General features: G+C 43.2%; 2 protein-coding genes across 4 annotated transcripts in view; both read left to right on the top strand.

Annotated features, from left to right (window-relative positions):
* Positions 1-9,366, top strand: part of BRDT (bromodomain testis associated) — a 60,119-nt gene extending 50,753 nt beyond the window's left edge. For all 3 annotated transcript variants that reach the window (XM_077333031.1, XM_077333030.1, XM_077333029.1), the window contains 4 exons: positions 1,627-1,766; positions 4,002-4,210; positions 6,801-6,963; positions 8,470-9,366. In XM_077333031.1, the coding sequence (XP_077189146.1) occupies positions 1,627-1,766; positions 4,002-4,210; positions 6,801-6,963; positions 8,470-8,535 (578 nt within the window). In that variant the 3' untranslated portion in view covers positions 8,536-9,366. The remainder of the gene's footprint in view (positions 1-1,626; positions 1,767-4,001; positions 4,211-6,800; positions 6,964-8,469) is intronic.
* A 1,352-nt stretch (positions 9,367-10,718) lies between these two features.
* The window catches only part of EPHX4 (epoxide hydrolase 4), a 37,776-nt gene continuing 21,589 nt past the window's right edge, over positions 10,719-26,905 (top strand). The window contains exons 1-2 of the mRNA XM_077333028.1: positions 10,719-11,339; positions 20,551-20,636. Of these exons, the coding sequence (XP_077189143.1) occupies positions 11,094-11,339; positions 20,551-20,636 (332 nt within the window). The 5' untranslated portion in view covers positions 10,719-11,093. The remainder of the gene's footprint in view (positions 11,340-20,550; positions 20,637-26,905) is intronic.

Here is a 26,905-nt window from a genome sequence, read left to right as displayed (position 1 = left end):
AACCTGGAAATTGCAGTTGGTACAGAATGCAGCTGCTAGGCTCCTCACAGGAACATCTTGGAGGGCTCAGCCTATGCTGAGGCAGCTGCATTGGTTGCCAGCTGTGATATGGATCAGGTTCAAGGTTTTGGTCTTGACCTTTTAGTCCTTGCACGGTCCGGGACCCACATATTTGAGGAACCGCCTGTTGCCTTATGCCCCCCATAAAGCTTTATGCTCTGTGGGCACTAACTTGGTGGTACCTGGCCCCCGGGAAGTTTGCCTGGCCTCAACCAGGGCCTTCTCAGTCCTGGTTCCAACCTGGTGGAATGAGCTCCTGGAAGAACTCTCTGGATTCTGCAGGGTCTGCAAGATGGAGCTCTTCCTCCAGGTCTTTGGTTGAGGCCAGAGCATGGGGAGATCAGATGGGTCCCTCCAGGTTAGATGGTCACCAGGCTAAGTCATCGCCTGGTAGTGGATTGCCAGCACCCGTAGTTTACCCGCAGGATGCACAGGGAGGGAGCTGGTGGATCTGGGAGGATAGGTTTTTTTGCCACCAGAATATGTCTCTTTTAATGTGGAGTTATAATTATTACTATGCATTTTATATGGGGTTTTATTGCTTGTAACCCGTTGCAAGATGACATTGCTGATAGCAGCAGGTAATAAATCAAATAATAATAATAAAATTGAGAAAAGCTGCCATAGAGCTTTGCAAGTCATATCACTATTTTCATTTCTAGACCTATTTACAATTTACAGTGAACTCATGCGCAATGCATATTTTTTTCTCCCTTCTGTATGTGTGTTGAATACTCTCATGTACAGCTGAACATCTGATTGAAACCTCACATTTATCTAGGTACTGATCCCCAGTTTCATTTGTAAAGTGAATGCGCAGATGTGTATACATACATTCAAGATGCGACATGCATTAACCATAACATGTGCTCAGGTGGTGTATGGGACACAGCTGGAATCTTTATCCAGGGCTCTGTGATGGCTCTTGGGTATCTCTAAAAGATTCCCTGATCAGGTGCATAGCTTCTGTGTATAGGAAGCAAATGGTGAGCTGATTTATAGCTTGTTATAGAAAGTTATTTTGTCAGCATAGCAAGTTTCTCCTTTTAAAAAAATCACTTGCAGTGCACAACCTTTAACACTCAGGCACCTGTAGCCTAGTGGGAACAAGCTGTGAATTTTTCTCCATTGGTAAATTGGGGAGCTGACCTACTTGTCTGAAGAAGGTTGAAAGCGGCAGTGTGGAGAACTTTATCTTGAATGCAACAAGCTCACTTAGTAACAAGCTCTTCTCTCTGGGGAGCTTGGGAAAGAGCATCACACCAGGGAAAATGGTCCCTGTTAACATGGGGGGAGGGAGAGGAAATGAGAAATGGAAAATGTGCATCTCCTACACTCAGGCAGGCATCTGAAAATAGAAAGCTACAGCCACACTGGGGGCCTTGCCCTTCTGCTTGGTTGGAAATTGTGCATAGTAAACAAGGGACAAATGAAACCTTCGTATGAGTGCAGAGAATGTACTCCATGAATGCCATTCAAATGGATAATATTTACTTATGGTATGTTTCTCATCCTACGTCTTACAAATTCACAACTTTGCCGCTCATTGTTCTGTTTATATTCCAGAACTAAAGATTAGCTCTCCAAATGGTCTGCATGGGCAACATAAAACTGATTCTACACATTCCACTGATCCAGGAGGCTGCTCTGATAACTGTGAGGGTAAAGCAAAGCAAGTTGCTAAGCCTTCAGTATCTCTTACCAAGGTAATATAATCAGTCCTTGAGGGTGGTTTTCTATAACATGCCAGTGTGAATGCAATCATATAAAACACTGAAAAGCTGACAACTTGGCGGGAGGGTGTGTGTGATTTGCATGCCACCTATGACAGCTTACTTTAAATCAGGTTAACACGGCATGAAATGCAAAGCAAACATCCAACAAGCGTTGGTTGGTGAGCAAGCTAGCAATCTGAATGCATGACTAAACCAGGCACATAACTTGTTGACAATTTTAGTTATGCACTCAGAATAAAGCTGTTTTTAAAATATGCATATCCAAGAAGTCCAGTAAATTTCCCTCTTGAGATGGAATTGTACAAAACTGAGTCTTCCCAGCAGTCATCAGTTCTCTGTAATCAGCAAGTGGTGGGAGTTTAATAGGACTGTATAATATTAAGAGATCCTAGGAACAGCTGTAAAGTGTACATAATTTTCACGTGGACCTGCAGGGGAGAATGTTGACATGTTTGCCCTTCAAAAGCAGCTTCTGCATGAAATTAAAGTGAAAGGATCATTAGAGTTACTCTAGGAAGTATTGGAGGGGGGAGTTTTCTCCTGTCTGAAAAGCAGATAGTAGTAGGCAATGTTTAATTGGGATGTATCGTCCTAAATTACAGACTTTACTATATACCAAAAAGGGTTTATTGCCATGTAGGCATGTCATAGTTCTCCTTGTAAACTTGCAGAATTAATGGAGGGAGGGCTTTCTTTTGTACATGAATATAAAACTTTTCCAAAGAAATAGTTACAATATGCCTCTCTCAGCACCACATATCTCTTGACAATAATGATGGGAGAGTCAAGTTTATATTTTATATCAGACATTTTGAAAGTGATTTCTACCCAACCTAGGGTCTCAAAGACAACAAACAATGAAAAGTATTAGAATACGAGTAAAAATATGAATGTTTTGCTCTATAGTTTTATTTTATTATTATACTCTATATACTATTAACGAAACACATACATCTGAAAGTGAAAGAGGATTAGTGAAGGAACAACAAATAGAACCAATAAGTCTTTACCAGCTGATGAAAGGCAATAATAGAAGGTGACAGACAAATCTACCGGGGGAGGTAATTCATAGTTTTGGTGCCAAAACCTAAAAGGCCCTTTCTCAAATTGCTGCTACTCATCAAACCTCAGACAATCTCCAAAGAGTAGCTGGGTATGTTCATATGACAGGAGGTGGTCCTTTATGATATATTGACCCCAAACTGTCTAGAGCTTTAAAGGTCAATAACAGCACCTTGATTTGGGTCTACAATCAGATTAGTGTAGTGTAGATGGGCCAAGAAAGAAGTATTATGGTCCCTTTGATCCACTCTATTCAGAATTCTGGCTGAATCATCCGTTGCCAATTGTAGCTTCAGAAACAGCAGTCCAAAATAATGTACATTTTAGTAGTCTAATCTAGATGCTGCCAGGCCACAATAGAAGGGAATGATGTGTTTTGCCCAGAACAAATCCCACCAATTAATGCTGCTCCTCCTGTGGAAACTCTGTGACTGATCAGGCAGAAAAAATTGAACCTACCAAAGGGCTGCTCCTTTATTACCAAGTCAACTCCATATTCCAACTGGTAGACTAGAATGGCATGGTCCACTGTGTCAAAGACTGCTCCGAGAGGGATGGCTGTTCCCTATCCAGCAGTGCCACTGAAACTGGCTTGTTTTCAAACCCAGACCTGAAACTAGATTGCAAATGGGTCGAGGGCAGATGTTTTATCCAAGAACCCCTGCAGCTGCTCTTCCATTATACATTACATTAACTTCCTCAGGAAAGATGGAGATTGGCCTATAACTGGACATCTCATCCATAGCCAATGAAGATTTTTAAAAATAAAGATCTAATAACTACAGAGGTCTAGGGAGAGATGTAAATGTTTGTAATTCCACCATGGAGGAAGTGATATGTAGAAGGAAGTTGCAGAATAAATGATGCTAAGGCAAGGGTGAAGTATCCATCTTGCCTCTTTGCTGCTATTTCCCCACCATAAATCACCCCTCCCCTGCTACTTTGCCTAAAACAGTGGCATTTATTTACATGTAGTAAAGATGGGCCCTAAACAAAAGCAAGCCCTGTTATCTGTGGATAACTTTAAAAAAAAAAAAGATCATTTCACAGTGTTCCTGTATTTTTGTAATCCTGTCAGAGGTGGGGAAAGTGCTGTATATGCTTTATGTTTTGAAGCTGGGAAATGTCCCTTCTGTGTTTCAGGAGATAAAAGTCAAGCATGCTGATTCCTGGACAAGTTTAGGGAAAATGATACCTTCACCAGTCTCCGTCAAATCCTCCAATGACAGTTTCAGACAGTTCCAAAGAGCAGCTCTAGAAAAAGAAGAAAATGAGTGGGCAAAGGAACGCAAAAGGCAGTTGTTAGAACAAGCCAAGAGGAAACTGAAGAACCTCCCTCAGGAAAAAGAGAGGTTTGTAATTCTATATAATTAAATTGAAAGGCTGTGTTTTCATGGGCTCATTTAACTAACCATATTGAGTGGTTGCCAACTGGGTTGTTTTGTGGCTATGCAGAGTTGATTCCTATTTTAGGGGAAATAATTAAAGCTTAGTATCAAAGTCATCATACTGATAAAATAGCAACACAGTACACGGACTACTTTGAAGCCGAGCCTGATTTTTGTTATGTTACCATACCAGTGCCAACAGATGACAGGAGGAAATGAGCACTTAAGAGTTGCGGTAATGCTCTGGCTGCCCCTTGACCGGCAAATTTTGAAGAAAAATTTCTTAGGCAAGGTTATGCTTTCCAAACTGTTCACAGGTATAAAACTGAGATCATATTTGAACAACTAAATGCCAGATAAGTGTTTTCCTAAACATTTAACCTATTTCTAGTCTGGTTTTACATTGCAAGCATGCCTCAGTTTATATTTTTAAAAGATACATGGTATTGTGAGCTCATCAATCTTGACTATAAGAAGAAGAAGAGTTGGTTCTTATATGCTGCTTTTCTCTACCCAAAGGAGTCTCAAAGAGGCTTCCAGTCGCCTTCCCTTTCCCCACAACAGACCCCTGGTGAGGTGGGTGAGGCTGAGAGAGCCCTGAAATCACTGCTCGGTCAGAACAGTTTTATCAGTGCCATGGCGAGCCCAAGGTCACCCAGCTGGCTGCATATGGGGGAGTGCAGAATCGAACCCGGCATGCCAGATTAGAAGTCCGCACTCCCAAGCACTACACCAGATTGGCTCTCAGCGGATAGCGGGTCAAGGATCCACAAAGGTTAAAAGAATATAAACTTGCAGCCTAGTGTTATAAATGTTTTACAAAAAATATAAATGTTACAATGGAGATACATGTATTTATTTACAAAGAAGGTTAAAAATACTAAAAGGCCTCAGAGCCTCACATGTAAAACCAGTTCAACCAATAGCAAAATGGTGACCCATTTTTTAAAACCTTCTTGCTTCCTTGATTCATTTGAGGTGGGGGGGGGGTCTTTTTCCTTGATCTTGAATGACACCTTCCTTTAGGTGTTGCTGTTGCTCAGTTATAGAATGGTTATTTTGCATGCAGAAGGTTTCAGGTTCAAGCCCCAACATCTCTGGTTAAAGGGTTGTATAGAACAGGCTATGAAAAATTTACTTGAGACACTGGAGAGCTTCTGCCAAACTGAGTGGACAGTACTGTCATTGATAGACCAACAGTCTCTTTATATTTTATTTATTTGTGGGATGTTTATACAGCCGCTCCCGGCAAACTGGATTGCGGCGGTTTACAAATAATATCCAATATATAAAAATTATACAAACCAATTAATAAAAGATAGCAATTCCTCCCCCCCCACCACAACAACAATAACGCAGCTTCACATGATTGTCTATAACAGCTTTAGCCCAAATATCTTCCAAGGAACTCAGAACAATATATGTAGGTCTCTCTCCCTTATTTTATCCTTGCAATGCTGTGAGAGAGGTTAGGTTTGGCACACTGACTGGCCAAAGTCACCCAGCAAGTTTCATGGCAGAGTTGAAATTTGAACCTGAGCCTTTCTCATATATTCTGCCCCCATGCTATGAACTTTTGGAAACCAGTCTTTGGTACTAGAAGAATAACTGATACCTTAGGTTATCCGAGAAATACCACTGCAAAGGATCATTAATGTTGCGAGGATGAGAAGCAAATGGGAAAGGACCATGGGTACCTTGCGTAACAGATTCATGCAACATAATTTGGAAAGTGGCCTTTAGGATAAAGTTGTTACACTGTGGGAAGGAAAATTTTATTTATTTTGTTTTTATATTTATATACCGCCTTACCTGAGGCTCAGGGCGGTTTACATGGAACGTAAACAATACATGGAACTTAGTTTCTACATAATATATGAATGAACTGCAACAATAATGACATTGACATTAGCAACTACAACAGAGGGTAACAGTCTATAACAAATCAAACAGGTCCGAGGTTCAGAACAGGATTCCTAGGAGGGAAGGTACGGGTGCCCTGTAGATGTTGCTGATTTCAGTCGGCCTCAACCAAATGCATGGCAGAATAAAAAAAATACAAATCCATTTCTTTACAGCACTATATAAAATACAACCACTGAAATGATAATGGGCACAGCCTTGGCTTTCTCTTACAGAACTGACCAAGTTGTGTGTGTGGTATTTAACCTTTACTGGCAGTACAAATTACGTTTTTCATGTGTCTCCCGGAGCTCTGTTCTCAGTTGGGACTGTAGGGTTTTTTGGGGCAGTGCTGCTTCTGCGATACTGGCAGTCTCTAGCAAGGGCTGTGTCAAACAATCCCAGTGTTCTACTCCTTTGGGATATCCCTGCTTGTATCTGCAGAGAGACTGGGGATCAGAGCCACCTAGGGCTTCTCTGTTCTATCGGGCATAGCAGATGTCTTGAGTGGGGTGATACAACTGTGCTTGAGACCAGAGTCTAGGGAATGCAACCATCACTAAAGTTATTGACTGCTTTTCATTCCAGTGCAAGCCCTATATGAATATCAGAATCACTGTTTTTATTGCCCTCACTCCCCCCCCCCAAATAGAAATATTGGAGAAGCAAAATTGGATCCCACTACTGTAAGAGTAAATTATTCATCCCAAGGAGTAGAGGCAACATCAAAAGGGGAGCTCCACTCCCCACAAAGTTTTGTCATTGACCGTAGCTTGGCAAGAAAAATGGAACAAGAACGCAGGAGGAGAGAAGCGGTAAGATACACGATTAATTTAATCATAAACATATTACTACCTCATAACCTGTTCTTGACACTTGAAACATTATCTGTCCAAAATGCTAATGCAGCCAGTGAGGATATGTTGCAACAGCTTAAACTAATAAAGTTTTGTTGACTACTCTTAATAAAGCTATGTGGGAAGCCACCCTAGAAATGAAAGGTTGGCTTATACTGAGCACTCTTTCATATGTTACGAAAATAGCTGCTGGTTGCAAAGAAATATATTGCATCCCCTTAATTCAGAAAAAGATTCCTACTGCATTAAGAAGATCTGCATTTTTAAGTTGGCCACTGTGAATGCTAGCCCCATGTTGGAGTCTACTCTATAACTTATAATACAGCTTACTCCATGTCCTGATAATAAATGATTATTCACATTTCTGACCCATAGCATGATCTGCTTCTAGTGGCTATAGGAAAAGCACATGATGATGTGAGGACATGGTAGATTGTGAGACCAATTCTCAGGGTACAAGCTGAATTAAGTACTGCAAATGGATCTCGGGAATAATATCTGTGTTACAATATGTGATTTCACCCATAGTCCTGGTTATTCCATCTGGAAGGGTAGGTTACAGGCCAAAGTGAAGTGGCTGGTCTCCCAGCCAGTCGTGAAAGTAGCAAAACTAGACAATTGATAGACATATCAGGATTCTTTACCTACTCTAGGTTCTTTCCACATATGCTGACTTTGTAATGTGAAACAAAGGGGGGGGGGCTAAAACCAGCCTGATGAGAATTGGGATTGTGAGTGATAGTTAAGAGGAGAAAAAAAGCCTTTTTCACTGAAAACTCCTAAAAGCTTAGGGAATCCTCATGAGGGAGACTTTGTGGGGTAGAATTTAAAGGGCTTTTCTGCACATTAAAAAGAATAGCATTATTCCAGTGCAATCAAGTAATGCTAGAAAAAATTGCGCCTCCAGCAATTCCTCACCTTCTGGCTCCTCTGCAGCCCTCTCACACCTCTTGCCACTCTGCATGCCTGCTTGAAATGGTGGAAGAGGGGAATGTGCTAGACACGCTCCTCTCTTCCACCTGTCAATCAAAACAGGCGGCCAATCACCTTTCTCCCTCTTTTAAAGGGACTGCAATGCAAGCTAATTGTTTTAAAAGTTCTCCATTTAAACGCCTATGTATCTAGATGCATAGCACTTCTTTTACCTTTTTTACTTTTTTTTACTGCCACCCCTCTTGGAATCCTGAGCCTTGAAGCTGTTAAATAATTTTTTCCCTAATTTTTTGGGGGGGAAGAGGCATACTTTTTGTGTAAGTTGGTGGGAAAAGGCTCCCCCCCCCCCTTCTGCCTGGGCGATTATACACCTATTTGTTGCTCCAGGCAGTTTGTTTGTTTGTTTGTTTGTGTATGTGTGTGTGTATGTGTATGTGTGCATGTATGCATGTATTTCTCTTAGGCCCCAAGTGAGAGATAACATGATTAGTTTAGCAACGTAACAACCTCTTCAATTCCCATTCTTTACAGATGGCAGGCACCATTGATATGAATCTGCAGAGTGATATTATGGCAACATTTGAAGAAACCTTGTAGCGAGAAGAATCATAGATGATGTAATCTGGCTGCCATTCCTTTAAAAAGTGACACTGGATTGCAAATATACTTTCAATCCACTCACCTTAGTGTTACAAAACCTATGTGGTGGTGTTTCATCCAAGCAGTTGTTAATAATTTTGAAGCGTCAGAGTATTACTGTATTAATATTCTGTTTTATAAAATCTGTGGTATTAAAATCATAAAAGCATATGTCTTGCAATGTAAAAGTGTACCTGATCCATCAGTAATGCTTTATGGGCCAAGTTTGTGAGCACATTCAGTTTTGTGCTACTTCTTTCACACATTTTTAACCTTCTGTTTCAGATTTTTGTTTGTTTTATAAGTAAGGTTAGTGAAGTGAAATAAGCACATGGTTTGCTTTGAAGTATCCAAGTTGGTATTTAAAATACTTCTGGGATGTTTGCAAAGGTTGAGAATTGTTGGGGGATATATTTAAATAACTGCTTAATAATGACTGAAGCCACCTTTGTACATTATTTCATTATGCTTTTCTATATGCTTATAATTTTAACAAAAATATTTTCTGATTATTTTTTCTTTTATTTCTGGCCAAAATGTCCAGGTTGAAGGTTCCTTTGAAATGGCAGGCAAAGATTTTCCCCCAAAAATTTTTTGAGAACTTTCTTTGGATTCCTAGCTACTTACCATTTGAAAAAAAAAATCTGATAGCTGTAATTGTCATTTTATAGTACAAAATGTAAATGTGTCATGGTTTTCCTTTTCAAGCATGTAGTTTAAATTATTTTCATTTCTTTTTGAAGATACCTGCAGTCTTTTGTATTTGATAGAAATGTTCCTTTATATTCTACTGCATTCATATGATAATAAAAAGTTAACATATTAGAGCTGGGTTTTGAGATCATTTTTTCAAAAAGCTGATTTGGTGTTAAACTACATATATACTTGCTAGAAAATTTTTGTCAGACTGAAATCCCATTCATGATGCTCGTATGTTGAACTCCTCAATCCTACGCAAGTTACCTGAGATGTATGGGACAATTGTAGTGGCTTCTTGTTATTTGTCAGGAAGTGCTGGGACGGGGAAGCATGAATGGAAACCATTAAGCAGCAATTGCAGAAGATTCTGGATTTTGGATCAAGATCAGGACAAATCTGAAGGACACTTATTTGAAGCACCACTCTGACAATAAAGGCATCTTTTAAAACAGCAAAACAAAAACATGCTGTCCTGCAAGGTCAACACTTGACAATTTTACTGAGGCCCGGGGGGGGGTAGTCTTTTGCCGAGGGACACCGCCACCGCTGCCTGAGCCCCTGCTCCACTTTCTTTCCCACCGGCACCCCTGACATCCCACCGCCCACTGGGGGGCACTGCCAGCAGCAGCTGCACAGTGCCATGCCCAGGGGGAGCCCCAGCCATGGCGGCCGCTGGAGAGCACCAAAGGTGAACCCATGGCAGAGTGGCAGCGCAGCCCCCGAGGAGGACGAGCCGTGGCCCAGTACCAACTGATCTACGGACCAGTACCGGTCCTCAGACTGGGGGTTGGGGACCACTGGTTATAGGGATGTCAGTCCCCAGGGAGGGGGGGCGCCTGGGGATCTTCTGGGATTATGGCTCAGCTGCAGATTGTGAACACGCAACAAAGTGCTTCACATATACTGCCGTGCCATACCCAGAGACACTTGGGCTTGTGGACAGGGGTCACAAATGTGTTTAGGAACAAAAGTGCTTTCCCCCTTTTCCTTTGAAACCTATTTGGAAAATCAGCCAGGCCCACCTAACCAAGGAAGGATGGCTCAGTCTTGCGAACTCACTTTGTTGTGTAAAAGTTGCCATGGGCCATTTCACACATTTGTAATGTATCTCTCTAAAAATGCCAGGTGAGAGAGTATCACGCACTGGCACCAGGGAGATGTGACTGGCTGCAGCTCCGGTTCAGCTATGAATGTTGCACTCCTTTGCTGGTGCACCGAAAGGTCTAAGGTGGCATCACTAAACAGCCTATTGATGGTTTCAACTGCGTGGTGGTCTTTTCCTGCATGCAAGTCTTCCGCTGCTGCGGACATCCTGGCAACCACGGGCGTGTGAACCAGTTTTCGGTGGCAAACCTGGGTTTCCTCCGCATCACGTGTGAAATGATATGGGGGTGGGTGTCTTGGAGACGGAGGCGGGAAGAAGGGCTTTTCCTGCGACAGGCTAGACTTCTGGGGACGGGAGCCGCCTTGCTCGTCAATGCTGGGCGCGAGCGGGGCTTCCAGTCCTGGGCCAGCCCCGCCCGACCTGCCCCCCTCCCCAGCGGCTTCTGGCTGCCTCCGTGCGGCGGGCGCGTGTGCGGCAGACGTGCTTGCTTGCTGGCTGGCTGGCTGGCTGGCCGCGCTCTCCCCTGCCTCCTCTCCCCGCCCCCCGCTTCCCCAGCTGGTGCGGGCTGCTCGCCCCCATTTAGGCGGCGGCAGCGGCGGCGGCAGCGATGATGGTGTTGGTTTCTTCCTCGGCGCTGCCCTCCTGCTGGCAGAGCCCATCTCGCCGCCGCTGACGGGGGAAGCAGGCTCGGGGCCGCCGCCTGTGCTGCTCGATGGCGAGACCCTTGGCATCCTCCTGGCCGTGCATCCCAGACAGGCTCATGGTGGCGATGCGGGCTCTGCTCTTCTGGGCTCTGGTGTACACTTACTGCGGTCTCTGCGCCTTCGTTGAGCTGCTGAAACTTTTGTGGAGCCTCGGGACGAGGCCGGGCAAGACCTTCCAGCGGCTGACTCGGGAGAACCCGCCAGGCTGCCTCAATGACCCCTCCTTGGGGACGCACTGCTATGTCCGGATCAAGGTAAAGCGCGTGCTGCGTGTGCTGCTGGGGAGGGAAGGGGCCCGAGGCCGGCCAGCCAGCAGCGCTCTTGAGCCCATTCTTTTGCAAAATAAGCCTAGGCTGGCTTGGGGAGGTCGGGGGCTGGCTGCCTCCCGCCTCGCCTTCTGTCCACCCCCCACCCTCAGTTGCAGGAAAGTAGGCTGGGAAGGGGCCAAGGAAAGGAGAGGAGTCGCGGGTTTCTTTCTCCACTTAGAAGTGAAGCAGAAGTATTTGGGGGAGGGCAGTGGAAGAGGCCAAGGGGCTGCAAGTAGCACTCCCGGTTAACATCCACGCACCTACCCCGAGCGGGAGGGAGGTCTCTAGTCTTGTCAGGCCCTTTATTTATGAACTGCGTGTCTGAGGCAGAGTTGCATTATGTAGCTGGCCATCAGGGTGACAGCTGCAAGGGCTGGAAGAACTGGCAAAGGAGGATGACACCAGCAGTCTGTGTGCCTACAGTTACGTGGCTTTGGCCTGCAGAGGAAATACCTTCAGGCTTGGTGAGAAAGGCACAGTGCAGGCCCCCAGAGTTGAAGAAAGATGGAAGCAAATTCCCCCAACCATTCATAGGTACTTGGGGGGGGGGAGTCTTAGGGGCTTAACTGGAGAACTAAAGCTTGTCCCACCCTTGTTGGCTTGTGCAAGACAGGTAAATGAGTTGAAGTTAAGATGGAAATATCTATTCCTTGTACACTACATGTAGCCTCTTGGTGAGAAGCCTGCTGTGATGCAGTTTCTTCTACCTGGGCCCACGCCTAGGCATGGATAATGTGTGCGCTAGTGTACAGGAGGCCCTGTGTGCCCATCACCAGGGAGCTGAAATTCGGTAAGCTTGAGGCAAAATCTGGAGAGGCCTCTTGTTAGGCCCAAGTAAAAATATATTACCTTTGTACAGTAGACCCTTGCCCTTCACCGACTCACAACTCATGATTTCACTTCTTAGTGGTTTGTGGCCTGATCCTGTGATGGAATGTGATGCTTCCCCCTCCTCCCACCATTATGGTGCTGAAAAGACAACTAAATGACGCAGAGCATGATAATAGGAGGAGAAAGAAAGGTGACAGGTGTGTGTGGGGGGGAGGGTAAAATGGTAGTTAACACTTCTTGGTATTACCATGCTGTGTCCATCCTGTTTTTAGTCTCTCCCTCTTCCAATGTTATCATCATAATCATTACATTTTGTGTGAAATGTATTTGGAGGCAGCAGGGGCCCTGTTTCCCGGTATTTAGGGATTTCACCTTTTGTGGTGATCTTAGGAATAGATCACCCACAAGTACCGAGGATCTGCTGCAGCCTGAGAATCAACTCCCTGTTTGGAGATCCAGAATCATCTTAGTAGCATCTGTCTGTCTCAGGCATACAGGGACTACCTATGTCAGCTTTTATCAGCCCAAAAAAATGGGGAGTTGGCCGGGGCTGGTTTTCACTACCATGATTAATCAAAGAAGCATTACAGGGTTGTGTTTTCCTACCTGCAGTGTGAGTCTCAGTGGTTACTATTTAATACTTAGCTAGTTCCAATAGTTTCTTCATTTATTTTTATTTAAAATATATTTCCATGCTGACTTCCCACCCCATTCAAGATCCCCAAGGCAATGAAACCAAAACGTTTGACATTTCAGATATTCAAATGTATTTACAGTACAAAAATATAAAATATTATATAAAACAAATAAAACAAACACATTAAATACACACAGAGAGGGAGGTCTAATAAAAGTTAATGAGGGAACACCAAATAAAATTAAAAGCCTTAAACCACTGTCAGAAGATAACAGTAGAGGGAGACAGATCAACCTTGAAGGGAAGGGAGTTCCAAAGTTTTGGGGCCACAACCGAGAAGGCGTTTTCTTTGATTAGCACATCTAGTCTCACCTGGAGCAGGGCCTCAAAAGACGACTGGAGTGGCCAAGTAGGTTCATTGGGATGTTTGGTAGTCTGTCAGTTAGGTTGGCTTCAAGCTATATAGTGCTTTAAAGATCAATGCCAGCACCTTGAATTGGGCCAATAAGCAAATTGGGAGCCAGTATGAATGGAATAGAACTGGAGTGATATGTCGCCCATAACCCAAATGTTAAAGCCACAACACTTTGTACCAGCGTTTGGACAATCCTTATGGGCAGCTCCCCATAAAGCACATTGCAGCAATCTAATCTAGATGTTACCAGAGAATGCACTACTGTGACAAAATCATTCCTGTGATTTGTCACTACAGTGACAAAATCAGACCACAGCTAGCTCACCAGCTGAAGCTGGTGAAAGGCATCACTGGCCTTCTCTGCTATCTGTTTATCCATCAGACCTAGGCCCAACAGCACCCCAAGGCTACCTGCTCCTGTAGAGGGAATTCAGCTCCATCCAGAACAGGAAATATCCCAGTTCCCATACCAGAATCACCTCAATTTTGGCAGGTTTACATTTCAACTTGTGAGCCCTTGACCATCTCAAAACTGTCTCTAGGCACCAGTTCATGGTTTCAATAGCTTTTCTGGGATCTGATGGAAATAACTGAATGCCATCTGCATATCGGTGACAACTCTGTTCAAATCTCTGGTTGTCCTATCCCAGTGTCTTCACATAGATGTTAAAAATTATGGCAGACAAGATGGAATCTTACAAGACTCAATAGGCAAGGGGACAAACAGCAGTCCCCCAGCATCACACTCTGAAAGCTGCCTTTAGGACTAAAACCATGGCAGAACGGTGCATCCTAGTCCAAACCTTGCAAGGTGGTCCAAAAGGAAACCATGATTGACACGGTTGAAATGAATTTTGGCTGGTTAGACTTGTCATGCAATGGTGAGAAGAAGCGCTGACTCAAATTCCCTCTTTTATATAACTATGGGTCAGCATGGGGAGGTATGATCAAAAACCACACCCACATATCAAGCTTTCCCTATTTCTCTCATCCTATGTAGGATCATGTATTCTTTGTTTCAGTGTCCTCTTGTCATGTGATTCCCCATCATTTGTAGCAGCCAGTGAGGTGAAACGGGGCCTGGGCAAACATGCAATGCAAATGACCTGGAGTATATGAAAGTGGGGTTGGGTGGGGGAATAGATTTGTCATGGGGAGGTAGTTGAGAGGGCCGCCGCGGACCAGCTCCTAGCATTTTTGGAGGAAACTTCGGCCCTTGATCCATACCAGTCTGGCTTCCGTCCTGGCCATGGGGTGGAGACCGTGCTGGTCGCCCTGACAGATGATCTCCGGCGCCAGCTGGACCGGGGCGGGTCGGCCATTCTCGTGCTATTAGACCTGTCAGCCGCATTTGATATGGTTGACCACGAGCTCTTGGTTCACCGCCTCGCTGATACTGGGATTGGAAGGGTGGCTCTTAAATGGCTATCCTCCTTTCTAGAGAACAGGTCACAGAGGGTCGCTGTGGGGGAGGAGTTATCCGACTCCTTTGCACTCCCATGTGGGGTGCCACAGGGAGCGGTGCTCTCCCCCACGTTATTTAACATCTATATGCGTCCCCTGGCTCAGCTGGTACGGAGTTATGGGCTTGGGTGTCATCAGTACGCTGATGATACCCAGCTCTATCTCTTGATGGATGGCCGGCCAGATCTCCCCCCAGAAAAATTCGCCAGTTGTTTGGAAGCAGTGGCTGGATGGATCAGGAAGAGCCGCCTGAGACTCAACCCCTCCAAGACGGAGGTCCTTTGGCTAGGCCGAAGGGAGCAGGAACAGGAAGCGCGTCTTCCCTGCCTGGACGGGGTACAATTGTCATCTGTGCCCCAAGCCAGGAATTTGGGAGTGATTCTGGATGCCTCACTTTCCATGGAGGCCCAGGTCACTAAGGTAGCCCGGACGGCGTTTCTCCATCTACGCCAAGCTCGGCTACTAGCGCCCTACCTGCCCCCGGAACACCTGGCCACTGTGATCCATGCAACGGTTACTTCTAGATTAGACTTCTGTAACTCGCTCTACGCGGGCCTACCCTTGTCTCTAACCCGGAAGTTACAGCTGGTACAGAATGCAGCTGCACGGGTCCTCACTAAATCATCTTGGAGGTCCCATGTTCAGCCTCTGCTGAAGCAGCTGCACTGGTTGCCAGTTTGTTTCCGGATCAGGTTCAAGGTTTTGGTATTAACCTTTAAGACTATACGCGGCTTGGGTCCTGCATACTTGAGGGACCGCCTATCTCCTTATGCCCCCCGCAGGGCACTTCGCTCTGCGGGTAAGAATCTGCTGATGATCCCAGGACCCCGGGAGGCACGCCTGGCCTCGACAAGGGCCAGGGCCTTTTCGGTCCTGGCCCCTACCTGGTGGAATGAGCTCCCTGAAGAGCTGCGGGCCCTGTCGGAGCTCTCTGAGTTCCGCAGAGCCTGCAAAACGGAGCTCTTCCGCCAGGCGTTTGTCTAAGGCCGGGTGATGGCCCGGGGCTAAGATCGGACCCCTCTCCCCGGAGGGGGGAGGCCAGTACTAGACTGACCTGGTTCCCCAGAGTGTTCCATCCTATGCCCAATTATCCTCCGTTCCTTTCTGCTCATCCAGCGGGCCTGTATGGGAATAGTTTTTTTTAATCGCCATCATTGTGACTTAGTCATTGTTTTAATGGGGTTTTAATGGGGTTTTAATGGGGAATTTTTAATGGTTAATATATTGTATTTGTATTAAAATATTGTGAACCGCCGCGAGCCGGTTTCCGAGAGCGGCGGTCATACAAATCAAATAAATAAATAAATAAATAAATTTGCAGTAATACTCCCATGCTGTTTCAAGCATTTTGAATTCAGGGTGTCTCAATTAATGCTGGTTAAACTAGTTCTGACCTGAAAGGTGCCAGAGCCATGCCCTTCTGTACATCTGACAACCACTGAGGGAATCAGTTGCAATGTTAAAAGGGCAGGTCCAAATGGAACCATTAAAGCTAGATTTATGAGAATCCCTACAGTGGCCAGCCAGTAAGAATTTAACATACTTGGTCCCCCTTAAGCAATGGAAGGAAAATTGCAAACTGTGTGAGTACTCAGAATTAGCCCTTCCAGCTGTATTTAATTACTTCTTACAGTTTTGTCAGAGAATTTCTCAGAGAGAAAGTGAATTAGCAGCATATAATCAAACGCGATAAGATGATAATATCAAAGCCACTGCTAATGTGTTTAATTAAATTATACATTCAGAGTGAATTCAACATTAACTATCTTTGAGTGCAACAGAAATAAAGTGATATATACTATGAAGTATTAAGGTTATTCATCAGAAGGAAAGAATGGACATATTTAAATTTATGCTATGGCTATGAAGCCATGAAGAACTAGTCTGAATTCTTCAATTAGAAGTTATTTTGTATGCATCTGAAATTCAGTTAGATAAAGAGTTGTGGAATGCCTGTCGTATTTCACACCAGTGGATTGTGTCACTTTTCCACTCCAAATAATCTCTTCCAGTCTGGAGCCATACTGAAAGGCAGCTGAATGTGGATTTATTTCTTCCACTGAAATGAATGAGGCATCCTTGGAATTCTGTCAAAGTGAAAGATCCTCTGTCTGCAAGATCTGTCAGATGCTGAAGCAAGGGCAGTCTCCTCACCTAGGAAAGCACACAAACATATTTTAAAATAAGATTTGAAGTCCTTTCACCTCCCCCCACAGAGTAAACTCATCTTCCTCCTACCAGTATGCTGAACAGCATTTGTCTTTTCCTTCCCGCCATGCTTCAGGCAGGAAGTCCACCTTTTAAACAGCCAGTTGTACATGTGTTCCTCGTAAATGTGGAGTTCTGTTTTTTTTTTAAATGGCACATAATTTTAAAGAGTTACAAACTTATTCTGGAAATGGGATGTGTTTGTTGACATACATGCTAACCAATCAGTACTATGCATAGTGTGAGCAGAAGATGGGTAAAGGTTTTTCTAAGCTCTGTCCAGAAGAAGAAATTGTTCTTTTCAACACAGCATCTTGAGCCCTTTCCCAAAACAGTTCAACCACTCAGATAACATGGGTTCAAATGAATTTCCTAGTTTGGGGAGGATAAGATTCCAGAAGAACAGAGAGTTATATACTCCAGTGTTGGGAACTCACCACAGGTTCCTTGCTAAATGTATGACTACCACCATAGGGGACCCTGATTTATATTTCTCTCCTGCTCTCAAGATTCTGTGTTCTCCATGAAGTTACCAGAACCTAACCCTTTTGGCAAGCCAAGTGCCACAAAATCCAGCAGGAAGTAGTCCAGATATTTGCCCAGAAACAAGGGCTGATCACCTGCAGTTAAAGAGTGAGTACATTCAGGATCAGGACCTTCTTTTACCACTTTCCAGGAGCACAGTTCTGATGTAAGCTATGACCCCATAAAGAAGGGAAACCTGAACCCCCCCCCCCAGTTTTGTTAGCTCAGTTCAGCCACCCCCCACCCCCGGTTTTCAGGTCCCTTTCTGCCTTTATTAGCCAACTTGATAAACTCCTTTCTTGCTGACTTCATGATAAGGTACAGCTTTTGGTTGATTGTATTCTTGGACTTCTGCTTAACCAGTGTCTTCTGAAAATTTTTTTAGTCATCATCTTCATTTATTTTTGCAAAAGGCTGCTTGTGAGTTTTATAATTTTCATTTTAGACTCAGTGCCTGAAAGGATTCTGGCGAGGACATGCTCGTTCTGTGCACTGGAGCTTCCATCCACGCTGATAAGATATTTCTGTGCACAATCTTAATGGTTCCATTTCATGTGGAAAGATTAAATATTTATTGGTTAGTACAAATTAAGATTTATTTTAATAATTCAGATTTCTCATGCTCCTTTGTAGCACTTAAACTTGCATAGGAAACTTTCAAACGATGTCTGTCTTCATACATTTTCTTGAGCCCATGTATAAAAGGAAGTGAACTATCAATAAAGAGAAATTATCTCATTTATGAGTATGCTTACACCCGAAATTTGAAGTGGTTCAACAGTTGTGAGTTTCTTGCAGAAATGCTGGAAACTGTATAAAGAGCTTTCTCAGAGAATTTGCATTGCCCTCACTAACCAGTAATTACTTTGGAGAAGCCATGACATTTAAGTTGTCTTCAAACTCTACTTAAATTCTACACCTGTAAAATAATAAATTAGCAACCAAGTAAACTTTTCTCAATTATCCAGAGCGAGCTTCTGTGACATACATTTGCAGGGCAGCAATGTGGTAGCTTCTCATAGCTGTCTGCTGTCAAGCATGAAATGAATGGAGGCTCTCAAGATAGCTACTAATAGACAAGGATCCACAGTACCTGGCTGGTGTCCTTATTATCAGTCTCAGCAGAGAGCTTGTTTGTTGAACTGAAATAGTGCCAGACATAATTTGCCAGTTGAAGTAGCACTATGACTCATTGTGGCTACAGTAGCAAATGTAGCCATTACTCTTGTAGCAACTAACCTTAAGTATATGCATACCAAGTTCACACAATCTGCTGCTCTCAATGACATGATAGGGGACAGGTTTTGTCACCACTTCTCATTTCCAGAATGGTGTAGTGGTTAGACTAGGACAGGGGTAGTCAAACTGCGGCCCTCCAGATGTCCATGGACTACAATTCCCAGAAGCCCCTGCCAGCGAATGTTGGCAGGGGCTTCTGGGAATTGTAGTCCATGGACATCTGGAGGGCCGCAGTTTGACTACCCCTGGACTAGGATCTGAGAGGCTCTCCACACTGCCACTGAACCTCACTGGGTGATCTGGCCAGTCACTAGAATCATGAAGTTGGAAGGGACCTCCAGGGACATCTAGTCCAACTCCCTGCAGAATGCAAGAAATTCACAACTACCTGCCCACCACAGTGGCTCCAGTTCCATGCCCAGATGTCACAGTTGTTATGAACTTAAAGTGGAGGAGGAAAAAACAGTTTTGTAAGCCAGTTGGGTGCTGTTGGGAAGAAAAGCAGAATATAAATATCTAACAATAATTTCAGATCTAATTAGTTCCCTTTTGCAGGTGTGCCTTTATAATTGGCTACTCACTGAATGAGAAATCAGAGACTGTATTTAGTATACTATTTAGTATAAGATATATATTTAGTATAATGTGTTTAATTCTTTACAAAAGCACACAGAATTTGGACAGACCCGCCTTTTCTTTCTGTTTCTATATGGGGAAAATTTCTGGAAGGAGTACAAGAAGATCAAGAAGATGATGATGATGTGATTTGCATGTAATGGATCCCAGGCTTAATCCATGTTAACTCTGGTTAAAGAATTTCAGGAAGCAGGAAGATACTTGAGTTCCTTCACGGCAGCTGCTACTCAGAGATGGGTTAATGTGGCTTCATATATTCAAGCAAAGTTGGAAATATGCAAACATAAATTTGCATATGAATTAAGCAGTTGTTTGGAAAGATATTTCCCCCTTTTTGCTGATGTTACCTCAGCAGCTACCATTAGAAGAGGCATTCCCAGCAGTGTGAACACAGAGAGGAATGCATCTTTCAGGAAGGTGTAACTCTGTTATGGAGACCCAACATAAGATGGGTTGACTCATAAAGGAAGCCATGGTCCTCACTTTGCAAGACCTGAGCAGGGCAGTTAATGATAGGACATTTTGGAGAACAATAATGCATAGGGTTGCCATGGTTTGGAAGCGACTTCACAGCACTTAGCACACATACGGTCCTCTTATGGATTAAGAAATATTAACTTTTAAAAGATTATCAGTTTTTTAAAAGTCTGATGCCTGATTAGTCATTGCATCTTTTTAATTTTCCCAAAATTTTTAAATTGATTTTGTCTGCAATCCTAAGGATACTTGCCTGAGAGTAGCCTGATTGAATAACATGGGAACATACTTCTCAGTTGACCTGTTTAGAATTGCTCCCTAAATGTTACAGGATGGATGGATTCCTGTGGCGATATGTAACAGAACAGTATTAGATATTGTGGACAAAACCAATTTAAAAATTATCGGAGGGAGCAAGGAAAAACCAAATGGGACAGAACATGATATAGAGGACTTCAACACTTATTCAGCCTTCAGGAATTCAACCTATCAGTTGATGAAAAATGTTCATTTATTTATTTATTATATTTATATTTATTATATTTATATAATTTCAGGAAGCAGGAAGAAACTTGAGTTCCTTCACGGCAGCTGCTACTCAGAGATGGGTTAATGTGGCTTCATATATTCAAGCAAAGTTGGAAATATGCAAACATAAATTTTAGTGCTGAGGTACCTGATCATTTTCTTGTAAATACAGAAGTATATTTTATCTTCTCTTCCAGGAATCTGGATTAAGATTTCACTATGTGGCTGCTGGTGAGAGGGGGAAACCACTAATGCTGCTACTCCATGGCTTTCCAGAATTCTGGTAAAACTCCCTGCTTTTATTTCCTTTTGTTAGCTAAAAGCACAGTGGCATCTGGTTGCATAAATGTGAGATCAATAAATCCATAGTGCTTTTGTTACTTATTTTTATTGTTAGGCCACTTTGTCTAATGGATCTGCCGTGAATAGCTATTATCTATAATAAGGATCATATGATAATGATTGTAATGGTACATACTGCACACACTGCTGAGAACATAAATCGTAGGGCAATTCCATGTAATCCCAGTTTAAAGATTTCAGATCTAATCATAGCTTTGCTGTTTAGTGATGTCAACCCAAGTTGTTGTCTTTGGTGGATTTTTTCATGTTTGCTTGAAAAGAAAAAGCTCAATGAACAAAAAGGTAGTAGTTGTAAAGATAAATATTTAACAGACACATTCCAAAGTATTTTGAAATTCATTCTTTATGCTTCAGTTCTCAAAAATTTCAAAAGCATGTTTGGACATTGCCTGTAACACAGTTTATGCAGAAAGAGTCAGTTGTCTGTCATTCTGGGTGCTTGTTTGGGCACAACCAATCCCTGGTGCAAAGTCACCAATTCAAAGCACTTAGAAATTTCAGTCTGGTACCTTCTATTTTCAACAGTTATCTTATCATACGTTTCTCTTAGTGATCCTTGGTGGAAGAACAAAATTCACTTATTTTACATCAGAATATGCTCTGTTGTATTTCATAAAAGGAGCATGAAGTTCTTATAATTTCTAGTTTATATGCAAACTTTCATTTATGCTATTCAGTAATAGCAAGTGGAGAGAGCCAACCTGGCACAGTGGTTAAGAGTGGTAGCTTCTAATTTGGAGAACTGGGTTTGATTTCCCCACTGCTCTACTTGCAACTAGCTGGGTAACCTTGGGCTAGTTACAGTAATAGTTTACTAATACAGTCAGTGACCAGCAAAAATATATGTTTGTGTATATACACACAATTGACCACCAAATACAAAACAAACATTGATGACATAAATTAGTACAACTGGGAAATTTGATTAGCGAAAACTTTCCTTTTCCTAGTGATTAAAAGGCAATATTTTGCTTCATCACTTGAAACTGACTTAATCCTGTCTCCCAGTAAAAATCTCACAAGATGCCTCTCTGCATGATTCAAATAACTTTCCAAGTGCTTAAAGTCAGGCAGAGCAGGATTATTAGTTTGTTCCTTTCATCCTTATATAGTGTACAATGCAGCAGAATATGGGATATTGTCTCCACAGTGTTATTACATAAACAGAGTCTCATGCAGAGGATGCTGCTGATGCTTCCCATAGTACTGCTGATGGAAGTGTATCCATCCTTGCTCTGGAGAAGGCCCATCTATGATTGGGATTATTGATGTTTACCAGATAAGGGACTGTGGCAATTATTAGTCCATTATTTTAATGTGGAGTAGGGAGCAAGCTAGTCAGTTCTCTCAAAGCTCTCTCAGCCCCACCTACCTCACAAGGTGTCTGTTGTGGGGAGAGGAAGAGTAGGAAATTTTAAGCCACTTTGAAACTCCTTTGGGTAGTAAAAAGCATGGTACAAAAAAACATCTCCTCTTATTCCCTTCAGATGGTGGTTTTTTAAAGGCAACAAGGAAATTATGAGTAATTGTGGTGAAGATGCTCGTTTAGGGTTAGCAGATTGTTTTGATCATAGTAGTGACAACCATCAGTATCCTTATTTATTTGCATACCAATGGAGTGGATTGGAGAGAAGAAATGACCCTGGAAAAGGGCTCCACCTCTAGCCTGCCCTCACCACATCCACCAATGGAGGTCCAAAAAGCCTTTCTTCCTGGCTCAGATCGAGAGTTGCCCAACAAACTTGCATGGCAAGGCAGAGTGAGGCCAGGCAGTCTAGGCTAGGCCTTTCCCTTGCCAGACATGTCCCTAATCAAAACCAGTGGGCTGGGAGGGCGTGTCTCCTGTCATGACACATTCAAGGATGGGCCAGGCATGTCCTTTCCCACACTGGTGTGGTAAGCCTGGGCCAAGTTCCTCCTTCCCCATGTCTCCAGCTCACAGTGACAGTAGATGTTGCCCTCCCCTGTCTTTGTGCTGGAGTGGCTGCTGGCAAGGGAGGATCAGGCCAGGTGTGTCCCTTGCTGTGGTGATCAGGATGGGCAGGCACATTCCTCATAGGCAAGGTATTACTTACAAGTAAGGAAGTAAAGATTAAAACCAGAAATGGAAGCAGATTGGACAGCTGTTTGTAAGAGGCAGAAGCCCAAAATTAAGGCTAACATAAGCTCCTTTCAGATCAGCCCTGTGAGCAAGGAGGATATGGCTTATTCCTCTTTCAGAGGCCTTGGGCAGCCATCTGGAGTGAACCTTGTGGAGGATCTCACTGGTGAGTGTGAGGCAAACGTCCTGCTTACGAATCAACTTTTTTTGTAGCTCTAGCAATGAGAGTTTAGCTGGGTTGCCTCTTGGCAGCATTTGTCATCCCCCAGCATTAGGGCTGCCACCATCACCCCACTGGGGGAGATGCCTGACTCACCCCCTGTCACCCATCCGCTAGCCAGCAGAAGGACTTATCCGCAACAGGGTGTGCGCTAAAAGCTACATCAGCATGTTGATGGGGACACCAGACATTGCTATTTGACAAAACTCTGTAGTAAAATACCAGCATCCATAAAGGTTTACTGAAATTTCACAGCATGATACGTTGCCAGTGAGGCTACTGCGTCACCAGCCTAGGCCTCACCCCACTGCCCATAAGTCCCCTGCCAGTTGCCAGATGCAGCTTCCATGTGGGCACTAACCATAGGGAGAAAGGTGTGAGTTCAGAAGTAGACTTTGGGCTCATGTTGTATCTGATACGGGCAGCACCCGAACATTATTGCGTATTGCACTGCTGTTTCACTAAAGCATACATTTTAAAATTGATTTTCTTATCTGCACAGGAAAACTCAGTTGCAATTGATAGTTGTAGAGGAATGATAGCACATATCCAATGATGTGTGAATGCAACCAGTGTAATGCTGCCTAGGAGCCCACAGAAATGCTTCCATGACCGGGCCTTGCTGCTCCAGGTGGTACAGCTCCTCATTTTGCCTCTGCTGCTTTCTCTCTGTCAGACAGAAGGCAAGAAGAGACAAACTAAGGAAGAGGTGCTGTACTAGTGGTGGCTGAATATCACTTCCAGTGTAGGCTTTCCTCTATCTATCAGGTAAGCCAGTATCTAAAGAAATCCCCCAATCATCATTTGTTTGGGTTTCTCCCTCTAGCCCTAAGCATGGCTTGAGGGGGGGGGTTTGGAAAGGCATGAGGTGGGCATTTCAGGGACTGAACTGCCCTGTGAATCTATTATTTATTTGTTTGTTTGTTTATTTATTTATTTACCGCCCTCCCCGGGGGCTCAGGGCAGTTTACATAAGAACAAACAACAATACATAAAACAATCTATAAACATGTGAATTACTTTACAATAATAACTAATGGTTGTAACCATATAACAATGTAACAGTATAAATAATATAGACAATACAACAATACAAACAGGTCCAGAGCATGTTGGTGGAATTTTGTGGGGGGCAGGGGGGGGAGCAGGGGCCTTTCAGTCGCTGTTGATTGCGTCTGGTCTCAACCAAATGCCTGGTGGAAGAGCTCCTTTTTGCAGGCCCTGCGGAACTGTTTAAGCTCCGTCAGGGCCCTGATCTCTGGGAGCTTGTGGGTAAACGTCTTTTTCTTTGCATTGCGTTAAAATATCCTATAAATTATATCTCAGGCAAAATACTGCTAACCTATCTATGCTCTAGGAACCCTCAATTCTCTGAGGAAAAGTCTGGAATCTACAAGTATACTTTGAAACACAATAAAGCCCTCACCATGAGCCGGGCTCTGGCAGCTACCAGTAATGCCACTAGAGCAGTGACGTATATGAGACTGCATGGATTTATTCATGCATTTGTTTAGATGTTTATACCCCTCTTTTCTCCTCAGTTCTGAGAACAACTTACAACATCTTTCCCTTATCCATTTAAACCTCACAACAGCCTTGTGAGTTAGGTTAATCTTAGAGAATGTGGCTGGCCCAAATCACTCAATGAGTTTCCATGAAGACAGAGAAGGGATTTGAAATTAAATAATCCACATCCTAGTCCAACACTCTGACTCAGGACTCCCCTGCCTTCTTGAGCCTGTGGGTACTTTTGGATTCTGACACAAAAAGGTAGAACTAGCCACAAAATGGCTGCCACAGGAGGCTGAACCAACCACAAAATGTCAGGGAGTTATCTGGTTATGCACAATTCTGATAGTAGATCTTCAATGTTTTAGGCAGGTGCTCTATTTAATGGGCTGCCTTTTAAAATTACCATACTGTTTAAAATATTTTCTTGCACACACATAGCTTACCTTCAGTAATGGGTTCTTGTGCTGTGATGGGCAGGTGATACTGAAGCAACTTAAAAAAAAATATGCACAGCCATCCAGATCTCCAGTGACCAAACAGAAACCCTGCTGTGCCAAAGCCCATCTTGGCACAATCCACTTCTTAAAAACATATGAAGGGCACCAGGAAAGGTGTTGGCAGGCATATTGGGGATCTTTGCTCAACTACTACACCATGCTGTCACATGCATATGAACAAAAGGTAAAATGTGGAATATGACTCTTTCGTGTACCTTGAATTTTTCCCCCCTTATGAGTTAAATTTTGGGCATGCATTTAGGCCATATCTCAATTAAAGTTTAGTAGCACTACTGGGGTTTGGACAAAATTTCTTTAGGAGCCCTTTCCGGCCTGCTGTCTTTCTGTTCGATTTGCCTCCTTTATGTAATGGCCTGCAGTTTTTCTAGCTAGTTAGATGGAATGCAAGATAAACAAGTTATATAAGTCACCTTTGCAATAAATAGCTCAGAGTATACCTGATGGGTTTTTAAAAATGCAACAATTAAACAGTTTTAGATAAAATTATATATGATTGATTGTAAGAAAATCACAGCTATGCAGATTTTATTTATCAGCTTGTCATTTAATTATAAGATGAATAAAGATAATTACACCTTAAGAGCATTTCAAAGTGCCTGAAAAACTTCCATGGTGTTCTTTGAATACAGATGTGTTGTACCAGAGCAACTCATATTTGCAAAGTTGTTTCACTTCCAGTGTTTCAAGGTTAAAGTCAGGGCAAACTAAATAACTAGCCAGGATGGACTTCAGAGTCAGAGATTAGAAGGGGGGGGGGACTTCACACAGATGCGCACTCATTATCCATCACTGTTCAAGAGCAATAAAATAAAATCAGTACTAAGGTTCAGTCTATTTTAATGCTGTGGTTGCTTCCAATGACCTGATTTCGGTGGCAACTGATCCATGTGGTTAATCACTTGTGTTTTGCAATACCCTTATGTCAAGCTAAGTGAATCTCTGTTTTTTGGAAAGCTTTGCCTGTTCCATTAAATTTGATCCAATCACCCATGTTGCTCCGGGCAAATGACTAACTTGATTTGTTCACACATAACTCCAAACCTCAATTTAGTGTTATGACCAAGTTTTAGGCTTCAGTGCTCCTTCCTCCCGTAAGGGGGTAGGGAAACACATGCAAACTGATCTTGTGGCAATGATGCAAAATCATTTCTGGTGCAAACCCAGCTGTGGTATAAGCACAGTAGGGACCCACCCAAATTCTACGGTTACAATAATCTTTGGGTAGAATCTTGGAATAGGGTTGCTAGCTCCAGGATGGGAAATATGTGGAATTTTAGAAATGGAGCCAGAGGAAGGGCAAGCAGGGGCGGGAATGGATATAATGCCATAGAGTCCAACTTCCCAAGCAGCCAGTTTCTGTAAATGAACAGATCTCCAGCCACCACCTGGACATTGGCAACCTCAGTCCTAGAGTGATGTGCTGATGCCATTTCTGTGTTCATGCCAATGCCAGTGTCAGTATCCCACCATTTCCTCCTTTCTAAGACCATTGGTTTCAATGGATGTAAAAGGGTATAACTCTGTTTAGATACTGTTTTTCACCTTGGCATGATTTTACTTTTCCTTATGTGTCCAATGTTTTTAGGAACATTTTGAATTCACACAGAGCTGGAAGAGACCACAAAGGACCACATATTTAAAGGATGTGTTTTGTTGCTATGTGAAATGAAGACATAGACCCTATTTATACTTTTACTGAATAAGTAAGCTAGTGTAGCAATGACAGTGTTTGACTAGGATCTGAAAGATGCCAGTTCAAATCCCCACTCTTTTCATGAACCTTGTTGAGTGACCTTGAGCCACTCACTTTTTCTCTGCCTAACAGGGTTGTTGTGAGG

The sequence above is a fragment of the Paroedura picta genome, chromosome 4 (genome assembly GCF_049243985.1).
Source record: "Paroedura picta isolate Pp20150507F chromosome 4, Ppicta_v3.0, whole genome shotgun sequence".
In the NCBI taxonomy this organism is placed as follows: Eukaryota; Metazoa; Chordata; class Lepidosauria; order Squamata; family Gekkonidae; genus Paroedura; species Paroedura picta.
Note: the sequence above shows the minus strand (reverse complement) of the source record. Positions and strands in the feature narration are given on the sequence as shown.